Source organism: Pelmatolapia mariae, linkage group LG5, assembly GCF_036321145.2.
Source record: "Pelmatolapia mariae isolate MD_Pm_ZW linkage group LG5, Pm_UMD_F_2, whole genome shotgun sequence".
Taxonomy (NCBI): Eukaryota; Metazoa; Chordata; class Actinopteri; order Cichliformes; family Cichlidae; genus Pelmatolapia; species Pelmatolapia mariae.
Genome location: NC_086231.1, coordinates 22,319,527 through 22,330,924, shown reverse-complemented (window position 1 = coordinate 22,330,924; position 11,398 = coordinate 22,319,527). Strand labels below are relative to the sequence as shown.

General features: G+C 38.8%; 1 protein-coding gene across 4 annotated transcripts in view; it reads right to left on the bottom strand.

The window, feature by feature from the left end:
• Positions 1-3,582: 3,582 nt before the first annotated feature.
• Positions 3,583-11,398, bottom strand: part of dip2bb (disco-interacting protein 2 homolog Bb) — a 41,521-nt gene continuing 33,705 nt past the window's right edge. For all 4 annotated transcript variants that reach the window (XM_063474225.1, XM_063474227.1, XM_063474226.1 and 1 more), the window contains 13 exons: positions 11,272-11,395; positions 11,064-11,185; positions 10,541-10,652; positions 9,267-9,376; positions 8,694-8,824; positions 8,436-8,604; positions 8,177-8,347; positions 8,018-8,079; positions 7,462-7,519; positions 7,276-7,350; positions 7,003-7,177; positions 6,645-6,768; positions 3,583-5,488 (listed from right to left, as the gene is read on the bottom strand). In XM_063474225.1, the coding sequence (XP_063330295.1) occupies positions 5,236-5,488; positions 6,645-6,768; positions 7,003-7,177; positions 7,276-7,350; positions 7,462-7,519; positions 8,018-8,079; positions 8,177-8,347; positions 8,436-8,604; positions 8,694-8,824; positions 9,267-9,376; positions 10,541-10,652; positions 11,064-11,185; positions 11,272-11,395 (1,686 nt within the window). In that variant the 3' untranslated portion in view covers positions 3,583-5,235. The remainder of the gene's footprint in view (positions 5,489-6,644; positions 6,769-7,002; positions 7,178-7,275; positions 7,351-7,461; positions 7,520-8,017; positions 8,080-8,176; positions 8,348-8,435; positions 8,605-8,693; positions 8,825-9,266; positions 9,377-10,540; positions 10,653-11,063; positions 11,186-11,271; positions 11,396-11,398) is intronic.

The following is an 11,398-nucleotide window of genomic DNA, read 5'->3' as shown; positions in this document are numbered from 1 at the left end:
AGGGAATAAAGACAATTCTGACTATTCGAGCTGCAACATTTTCTGAGATGTTGACTTGAAGAAGGTTCATTTAAACTGATCAAAGAACGACAGGTGTAAAATGCTCTATCTGTGGACAGCCTCCTGACACATCTTCTCATTTGTCTATATATATATATATATATATATATATATATATATATATATATATATATATATACATATACATATATATATATATATATATGACTTTGTGCTTGCAATGCAATCGGAGCATTCAAGACTAAATGTTTGCAACTTTTTAACGTCGTCCTTCTGTCCTTTTGATTTTGATTTCTAATTTGATTTTTCTTTTTATGATTCTGTGTCCTGATTCGATGATGCTAGTGTCCTCTTAGTTATTTTTGTTTTTTACTTAAAAGTTTTTAATAGAAGTTGTAATTTGTTTTACTATATCTATGTGATTTAAATTTTACAAAAATATTACATATTTTTTAGATCATGTATAATGTAGTATATTTTGTTGTTAACGCTTCTTAGACACTTGCCACTTTTATGTACACATGTAATTTAATTTAGTTCACATGAATTTAATTTATATAATGCCAAATCACAACAACAGTCACCTCAAGGCGCTTTATATTGTGAAGTGTAGACCCTACAGAAAACGGAGAAAAATCCAGCAATCAAACAACCCGCTTGGCCAAAGTGGGAAGAAAGAACTCCTTTTTAACAGGAATAAACCTCAGGCAGAACCAGGTTCAGGGAGGGGCAGCCATCTGCCACAGCTGGTTAGGGCTGAGTAAAATCTCAGTACCATTAAAAAAAAAAAATCCCCTCTGAAGTCGCATCAGTGGTTTGACCCATTTGCTAAAAGTTATGTTTATGTTTGTTGCATATCTTTTAAAAGACTTTGATATGTTTTTTTCAGCTCGGTGTCAGTGACAGCTATGCAAATGCAAATCTCAAACTCCATCAGGCCATTTTTTTCAGATTGGACACAAACTGACACGGGCATGAACTGATTATGGTGATCACAGGTCAAAGGTCAAGGTCACTGTGACCTTACAAAACACATGCAAAATTATTGGTAGAACTGCAGAGCCTGTTAATTGAGAATATGACCCAGGTTATTCTGTAATAGGTTCAAAAGATGTATCCTATAGAAATACACTCACTAAATGTCTATGCAGTTGTGCCTGCTGAAAATATGGCAGTGCAGAAAAGATAAGACTGCAGCTTTGTAAACCTACAGTGTGTCTAAGTGAGTGACTTATGTAAATTGTCACAGAAAAAAAGTGTTGAGTTGTTTTCACATCCTTTCAGAGACCTGTACTAGGATCAAGACTTCTACTGCATATAGTGTGGAGCAGGTAGCAGTTACTGTAAAGGAAGCACTGGTAACTTACACTTTGTTATGTGCACCCATTCAGCAGCTCCTTAACAAAAAAAACAAAACAAAAAAACCCCCCACATAATCCCATGGTAGCAAGTCAATGTATTTAGGCATGTGGAAATGGCCAAGACAACTTGCAAGAGCAGTTGTCCCCTAAGAAAGGGGATTTGATGTAACTTTCAACATGGTATCCTTGCTGGTGCCAGAGTGATCTGAGAGTTTCAGTAACTACTGATGTATTGGGATTTTCCCCACACAGGCATCGATAGAGTTTACTGAAAATGATTGGAAAAAGAGAAAATATCCAGTGAGCAGCAGGTCTCTATGTGAAAATGTGTTTTTGATGCCAGAGGCCAAACTGCTTCTACCTGATAGGAAAAGAACAATAAGTCCAATAACAGCTTGTTACAACCAAGCTATGCAGAAACGCATTTATTCATGCGCAAGACATCCACCTTTGAAGTAGATGGGCTACAGCAGCAGAAGACCTCATCAGGTGCCAGGTTTGTCAAGGCTAAAATTCACATGGGCTCACTAAAATTGGAAAAAGTTTTCCTGGTCTGCTAAGTTTTGATTTCAACATTCGGATGGCAGGGTCAAAATCTGGCTGAAAACATAGATCCATCCTGTTATGTCAACAGTTCCAGCTGGTGGTGGTGCTGTAATGGTGTGGGGGATCTTTTCTTGGCACATTTAGGGCCCTAGCTGAGCATCGTTTAAACACCACAGCCTACGTGAGTCACTGACCATGTCCATCCCTTTATGACCACAGTCTGTGGGGATGCAGTGTGTACAATAATTCAAAGAGTGTGAGATATTTGGAGTAATAACAGTATTCATTAGTAAGCTCAAGAATATCCAGACACTTGAAATGATTAAATGGTTCTTTTTATTCTGCATTACTTATACATAAAGTATAAAACAAAGTACAACAAACCAAAATAGAAAATAAGTGAGAAAATGGGAAAGTGTACCACCTTAGTATTATTTTTTTAACTATACGAGTTGAAACACCTTTGTAGCAATAAAGATTAATCAGTGGATCACACCTTCTTGGAGCAAGTTTAGATTTCACCAAATAATTAAAATACAACATACTAAAGTGTGCATACACAAAACATTGACAGAACAACTCAAGAGATGAATACAGTCTTAAGTACACTACTGGTTAAATTTGTTCAGTCCTCCGTTCTTAGTAATTACAAAATGTATAAGCATCATGTTTATTTCACCAGACTGTGCAAGCTTTGAAAAGAAATTGCACCGTCATCGGGATTGCATAGTGTGTAAGAACTCTGACGGAGAAAAAAGAGTGGAAACCAGAAGAAGCCCTTGTAGACTTCCCAGTGAAGCAGGTTGATGGTAAATGGACACTGGTTGTCAGTTACCCCTCTGTATGCTTATTAGGTTTGTAACGCCTCATTTTGACAAATGTCTACATTTTATGGGTACTCTTCACAGATTGCACCACGGGACCAGCTGGTCCATCCCTGTCCTAGGAGTTTTGTTCCCTGAATATACAGTTTCAAACATATTTAAATCCCCTCCCTCCCCCACATTTGTGCCTCAAGACAAGATGTGCCTCAAGACAATTCTTTCTTGTGCTTGGCTGAGTCATGCAAACATTCTGCTGCAAATGTAGGATGCAGTGTTAAAGCTAAGATGAAGAGCTATTAGTTTTTATATATATATATATATATATATATATATATATATATATATATATATATATATATATGTGTGTGTGTGTGTGTGTGTGTGTGTGTGTGTGTGTGTGTGTGTGTGTGTGGATTTAAAACTAGGTAAAAATAAGTATCAAGCTGTAAAATTACATTACATACTTAATGTAACATTAAACGGGGAAAAAGTCCACACAGTAGAAACCTGCTGTTAAGTACCACCAGTGCAAAGTGCAGTCATTAAATGATTATCATTCCCAGTTATGTTAAATGAATAAAGTTGTTTCTAAAATGTTTGGCATGACTGAATGTTATAATAAAACTACAGCAAAAGTCCAAACAGAACAACCCCCCCCCCCCCAAAAAAAAAAACAACAACAACAAAAAACAAATACTATATACATGTTGATATTCAAGGTTCATCACTGAAACAGTATGATCCAAAACAAACAAACTTTTACTTCTCTGAGGAGCACAAGGAGAAGCACAAGTTCGCAGGAATCCAACTATAGTTTGCAAATATATCTAGCTGCTCTTTTTTTTTTTTAAACCCATTTTCTGCGTTACCTTTCATTGTCAACCAAAGATGTTTTAAATCTGGCTCTGCAGATGGATTCACGAGTGCTTCTAAAAATCCAGTGACTGAACACAGAAAATAATCCAGATACATAATGACGGTACTAACAGCATTGCTTTTGCCATTCAGAGTTAACTATTTACAAAGTTGCACAAAGACAAAACACAGTTTGAATGAACCTTCTAGCGGTGAGGGGAGAAACGGGCTGAACTTTTACATACTTGCTCTATTGTGTAAAACTAAACTTAGAGGGGCATGGCTCTTTTGCAAGTATGATGGTAATGGATTATATATGAACACTTGTGGGGCCTGCTTTTTCTTACAAAATAACCTGGTAGCCTGAAAACAGTCATAATATTGGTTTTTAGCCTTCTCTATAGACACTTTTTTCCCCCCAGCGGCTGATAGAAAGTTTCCTGGCATTACCAGTGATAGCCCTCCCACTGACACCTCAAAAGTCCTCAGCCAAGATTCATCACACGCATGCTCCTGAACCATTTATAATGCCTCATTGTTATAATAAAATAGAGATTTTTTTTGTGAAAGTGCAATGTTAAATTCATCCTGACTAATAATGCTTTAAAGTTATTTACCTTTATCCTCCATTACATAGCTAGTGTACCACTTCGAAACTGTTAAACTGTATTTACAATCTTCTTTCTGCTACTGTTGTAATCTCCCTGTTGGGTTCTTTATCTACAAACCATCAACCGAGAGAGCTGAGTAAGCATCTATACATTTTTACAATTAAAAATATCTATACAGTTACGTACAGTATCTAAAATAAAAGGAGGCCCTCATAAGTACAGTACAGAATATGGCCTCTTTCATCTTTTGCTTTGATCCCTTTGGATATCTACCAGGATTTCAACTACTATTCAGACCCAAAGGAGAATCAACAGCCGTTCAGGGTAAATTCTTAAAAATTAAGTTAGGAATGTATGGCTGTTTGAAAGTTTTATAAGGCAAGAAATATATTAGGGCAGGAAAATCTATTTGGCTTCATTATTAAGGGAAAAAAAAGCATTTTAAGTAATGTCCACAGACTTGCTGTTATTTTCACAGTTTGCCCTCTTATTCATCTGTATTAGTGATAAATGACGAGGGCTCAGCACATGCGTTTGTGTGCGTCTGAAATGTAAAAATATTTCAAGTTGCAGATTGAAGTGCAGTTGCGCTGCGTAGACACAAAAGGGAAGGTTTTTGTGGTAACGGCATAATAAAAGGATGGATTTTCACAAAGATTTGATAAAAAGTGGTCCTGTTGTATGTGTTGTTCCGCCCCTTCTGCAGAACAAAAAAGAAAAGAATAGGAGCAGGAGGGACTTTTTCTTTTTTTTTGCTTCCAATGTGCGACATGCACATGTTACCTCTTCCCCAAAATTCTATATATTGAAAAAAAAAACACAGTGAACAACTCCAAGCATCACAGATCCAATCACAGACATGCATGTGGCCAAGATATGCTGGTGTCACACAGGGCTAGGTGTCAGTATATGTGGTTCATGCTTTTGCCTTACACCTCAACCAAGCCAGTAGCCAGATGGCGGGATAATGGCTAAAAAAAAAATTTTTTTAAAATCCTAGAACACCACCACAAGCGCTCACATGTTGTAAGCAACATAGATAGGATCCAGCTGGTCAGCGAGGAAAGAGTCACGAAGGTGCATGCGTTGCTTTTCTCCCCTGGAGTTGATTGGAATGACACCGGGGTCAACGATGACCACCACACCCACAATGAGGTGGTGCTCCTCCAGCACCACGTTGGTTATCAGAGGCACCAGGTCCAACGCATCCTGCTCTGAACCACACAGCTCCGACACCACCACCAGCAGGTTGGTCCACGTAAACACAGCACTGTGACGCACAAGGACGAGGCACTTAACAGCAGTGTCACGATGAGGAATAATAAAAACTAATAGGATATTACGTTGTGATGACAACTTGAAATGTAATGTTTTATTAAGGCAGTGGGTTTCCAAAATTTATACACAAAGGCCCAATTTTCTGTTTTTACCTTTATGTTTTTTAGGTTTAGCAATAATAAGAAACTGGGAAGAACCCATGCTGCTGCTCTTTTTAGTAATTATGTTTTCACAAATGAAAAAAGTGAGGTTATTTTTTCAGTTGCTCCTCCTTTGAAATGAGCTCATCACTTCTTGTATTTCTTTCTCCCATAAACAACAACAAAAACTGCTGATTTCTAAATAAATGGAGACATAATATTTTCAATGATTACCTGCAAGGTTTATATTTCTATCCTTATTAGTACCAGCCAGGCTTTTTACTCACGCCAAGGAGGTTATGTTTTTGGCAGCGTTTCTGTGTGTCTTTCTGTCTGTAAACACGATAGCTGGAAACATTTTGAATGAATTCTGATAAAACTTTGTAGGGTCCTGTTAATGATCCATTAAAATCTGTCTTAAATCCATGAAGTTGTTCAAGGTCAGATTAATGATTTATTGGTCGAGATTTGACAGGAATCTCAGAGGTGTGGTATGTTTTGTCAAGATACAGAAAGTACTGTTTAAACACTTCAAATATGACTTCATATGTGACCTCTGACTTATCTTTCAAAGTCAATAGATTCCTCTGTAGGTCAAAATGATATTAATGCTATATTGACTTTGTTTGCATTGACAGCATTCAGGCACATGTAGGGATGTTCATAACATGTCTTTTATCTTTAAAACTATGTTTATAATTGTACTGCCTTTATGTGTGTTGACAACATTTCAGAAATGATACTGTTACATGGGGTTTTTAAATATCACAATATAGTATCATGATACATTTGACCTTTCCAACTGCCTTTTTTCTCAAGTTAACCCCAAAATGTGTTATATATCTAAAGTACTGCCAAAAGAAAGAGAATGAGCTGCCTTTTTAGTTTGATAAATACTGTAGGATATTATAATATATTAAGCTGAAGTTATTTATGTCCAGTTATTACCTGCTCCTACATTGCTAAAAACATTAAAGTGTGTGTCGGTGTGTGTGCATGCATTCGCACCTCTCAGCAATACTTCGGTGAGCCCGTGACACTGACGTTTCAATGTCAATAGGATGGTAGCGCAAGCCTCGTAGCTCCAAGGTCTCATCCAGTGAGCCCACCACAAACAGAGCATCATGCCGATCTGAGCACAGAAATGCAAACAATATAAGCAACACCCCCCCAAACACATTCAGTCACATTAGAGCAAAATTTGTAATTGGTTACTGTAGGATCGAGGTTACTTTAGTTTAATAAAGTTTATTTAAGTTTATGCTTTATCAGGTTTAAATCTGCAAATCTTGTTACATTAAACTTATCAGCACTATTCCATCAATATTTCTGAGTCCAGGTTTTAGCTCAGTTGGGGTCTATTTACCCCCGCTTGCATCCAGTAGCTCGGTCCTCTTCACAAAACCCAGGTATCCAGTTCTGGCCCATAAAGTGTGCGGGTCTCCGAAGCTGAGCTTGGTGTTGAAGTGATCAGCCTGAAGACTTTCCTCTCCGTATATGGTGTAGTAGCCACTGGCATTGTGAGGGCTGTTTACCCAGATCTAAGAGAAAGAAACATATGTCACTTTCAGAGAAAAATCTTCTCTAACTGCAGGTTTGGTCTCGATATGCGTGTGTGCTGGGGTCAAGGCTCTCTAACCTCTCCTAGATGAGAATCGCCAAGTGGGCCTCGGGTCTCTGGATTTACTATGATCACCCGAACACCTGGCAGTATCTAAAAATGACAGAGAAACAAAGACACTAAATACAACTCTGACATGCTTTTCATTAAACCTATCAAAAATTGAGAAAGAAAACACACAGGACAGCGCATAATGAGTTTCACCTTGCCAGACTCCATTAGAGGAAGACTCTGAGGTGCTCCTCTCTCCACCAGCCTCACTCTGCCAAAAACACAGGCAGCGCATTTATAAATATTCAAAGTTCTAATTAATCTTTGCGAATTGGACCATGTCAGGGATTTTCCTGCACAGAGAAGTTTCTGATGCCAGTGAGGTTTTAGCCAGAGCCAAAGAAAAATCTTTGGTGTTATTGTTTTTATTGTTTTTTCAGAAAACCCCCAGAAAAATACATACAATTTTGTCAATGAACCTCCTGAAACCCTGAGTCCTCATATGGGAGCGTTACATTTTGGCTTTCCTGCACCTCATCTGTCACTCTGCTTAATAAAGCATTTTATTCTTTGTGTCATAATATAAAATAAACTGTCTCCACATGAGGACATATGAGTTTTTTTAAAAATATAAAACAACTTTATGTTTACACGTGATATTATTTTTTATATTGATCATGTCCAATAAATCCCATTTAGCTAGAAAAAAAAGTGTAAAGTAAGCTTTTACTAAATAATAGCAAGTTTACTTTAACTAACTTGTTCTCACCTGTCATGGCGCAGGGACTTCATGTCCACATACACCGTACAGGGATCAGGACCAGTGGTGCCCTGAAACACACACACATATAAAGAACAGGTTTAAAGAGGTCCCACTTCTTTCTCATTTGATCTATGATCAACAGCTACATCCTGCTGGTTGGTGTACCTGCAGGCAGATGGCCAGGTTAACTCTGGAACCAAAAGCAGTGCTGACAGCTCTGGACGACAGCCCGACATCCTTAAACAGTTTGGAGAAGGAGTGTGTAAGGGCAAGACGAGGGCGTTCCTCTGCTATCACCACGCAGCTCCGCACACACGACAGGTTCACACCACGGGCCTTAAACAAACACGCAAATGATCAAACCCATGATGTTTTATTTTAAAAATAGCTGTATTGTTTCTCTTCCTGCATGTCGAGTCCTAACCTTGAGTAAATCTGTCTGAGTACCCAATCCCTTAGTGCAGAGCTCCATGACAGAGTAGGAGCAGAAGGTGTCTCTGATACGGTACTGACTGAGCGTGCTTAGCCACAGAGACAAGCTGGTCTCCAGCTCGAACGGAGGAATCAGGATTGACTGGTGACCTGAGTAGACACTGTGAGACAAAACATGTAGGTGAAAAAGTGGGGAAAGTGATACCTCTGTAAATAACTATGTAATATTGTAGATGACGTTTTACCGTACCTGGCGAGGCACCACAAGACAAAGCCCAGACCACAATAAGGATCCAGACAGATGGCTATTTGGCGAGAGGAGTACAGCTCACACTGAAGCTTTATAGAGCGGCAAAGTGCGCTGACTGCTGCATGAGAGATCTGATAAAAGACAAGAAAAGATAAAGAATTAATTTTTTGTATGTTTTATAAAGCAAAGTCTTCCATAGATATCTGCCACTCATATATAATCAGAAACTGTTCCTTACACGCTTTCACTTTTTAAAAATGAAGACATGCTCCAGGTATGTGCATCTGTGACTGTACTGGATTACAAAAAGAAAAACGACACCCTGCTGATTCCTGCTGGTGTTTTAATACTACTCTACTACTGCTATAATGTATGAGACAGGCATTAACAAGTTTAAGATACAGCCAACATGAAATTAGAAAACGACTACAGAATTGATGCCAATATTTGGTTTAAAATAGCGCCGTGAGAGAACACAGTATTTTTACAGTATTTTTCATGTGGCAAAATTCATCCTGTAAAAGCCCCAGTCAGTAGAGGAGACTGTGTCATATAAAAAGTCACGTGTCTCACCTTGACTCCAGTGAGCATGCCTGTTGTGGACACGCTGAAATCCAGATAAGCTATCATCTCTGCTGTGGGCGGCTTATAGATCTGTGGAGGCCGGCGGCGAGGAAGGTCATCTGCAAACACGAATAGTGCGGGTTTTACAGCGCTGTGCACAAAGTAAACTTAAGATAATATTGAGCAATGATATAGAACAGGATCCAGCAAGCAACAACTAACTCAAAGTTCACCAAACAGGTGTCTATTCACAAATCTACCCACTGAGGAACTTGGATAACAATTGTAGAAAGCAGTGAAATGTCCAGCTTCCTGTTTTAGTGTCTCAGTGTTGCAGATTCTGTCGCCTCAAACAGTCCACAATAACCGACGCCAACTTCATCTACGCTGCGTCGACTGCGACCCACAACTAGTGAACCCTGTTCCTGCTTTGAATCTGACACATGAGAAAGTCAAGCGCTGTGAACAACGTGTGCTTAATTTGGAGTGTGCATGTAAATAACAAGAAACTGCAGGATTTAAAGTTTTGTCATATGTTAAAACTGAACAGGGGAAAAAGTGTTTTATTTTCTCATTTTCTTTTCAGCGTGTTTGTTTATTTACAGCTTTCACAGCTGATTTTTTTTTAAAAATCATGTTGATGGACCATTGAAAACTATAGCATAGCAAAATGACAGCAAACTGTTATAAAAGCAGCTCCCTCAGTCACAATGGGGCACTGCAGCGGGCAGCTACACACGTTTGCTTTTGCATCGGATGCCTTTACATTGGACACAACCCCAAAAAGGATTTGTGTAACCTCCGGAGACCAAGTAATGGATCTTTTCCTTGTTAGGCAAATGTGTAAACCACTATACTATGAAGCTACTAATAAAAACAAAGAGTCATTAACCTTTAATTTTTGATTAATTTTGATCAACATTCTGGTAAATACGATAGTTTATAATAAACAAACTGTTATATTTACCAGAATATTTACCAAAATGAATGAACTGTGAGGACAGTGAATCATTTTTCTTTAGAATGCCTGACTTTCACATTACTGACTTATTATTCATAATTCTTTGATACAAGGATTAATAACTGAATACTAACTGCATACTTACATCTGAGTTGCAAATACTTGACGGTGTTTATAAAACATTAAAAATAGCTGGAACGTCTCAATCATACCAACTGGCACCACAAGGGGGGGCCTGATTTGGCCCATGGCTTGTAACCAGAGCATCATGCAGTACTCAGATATGTTCAGGCTTGATTAACATACTAAGAGTATTTACTACCTGTGTCAATGATTGTTGGCCAGGTTTTAACATTAACAGAGGCAGCTGCCTCTTTGGAGCGCAGAGTCCTCATGAGGTTTTGTGTCGTAAGGATGCACGCAGCTTTACTGACCTGGTAACAAAACACATTTGAATGGGAGCGTGAACAACACAACAGTCAGAATCATTTTTGTTGTAAAATTGTGAGCAGCACATTCCATCAGCGGGTCGATTACAGTTAAAAAGTGGAAACTATGATGGACACTGTAACTGGACCCACTTCATGAGCATAATTTGCTCTTGGAATCAATGTAGCTTGTAAAATGAAATTATTTCAGGAAAGTGGATGCCATAAAGATCTGTTAAAATCTAATGAAGCGCAGAGAGGCGCCAAGTAGTTGCAGAGTTATTTTTGGTGAAAGCATAAGCAGAAGTAATCCAGTGTATGTACGTGTTTTTTTAGTCCTAATATCTACATGAATGAGACCCTGCTTAGGATTAAATGAAAGAACAGGCATAAATGCATGTAACCACATGCACTTACGTCAATGATCATGCGGACAGTAGGCAGCGTGGCTGCCAGGTTCTGAGGGTGCGGAGGCCTGACGTTTACAGGAACACATCCAGCATAGAGACAGCCGTAAAAAGCAGCAATCAAATCGATCCCTGAGGGAAAACAAACGGAGGAAAATCATTTCATAACAATGATGACGGAAGGAATGCTTAGACATGGAGCCGGAGGCAGAACCCACCAGGAGGATAGAGCAGCACTACATTCTCTCCTGTGTTGATGCTGCCTTTCTCAGTGAGCGCTGCAGCTATCTTCTCAGCTCGCTTATGAAGCTGGACACAGGTCGCTGTCCCCACTGTCACACCCTG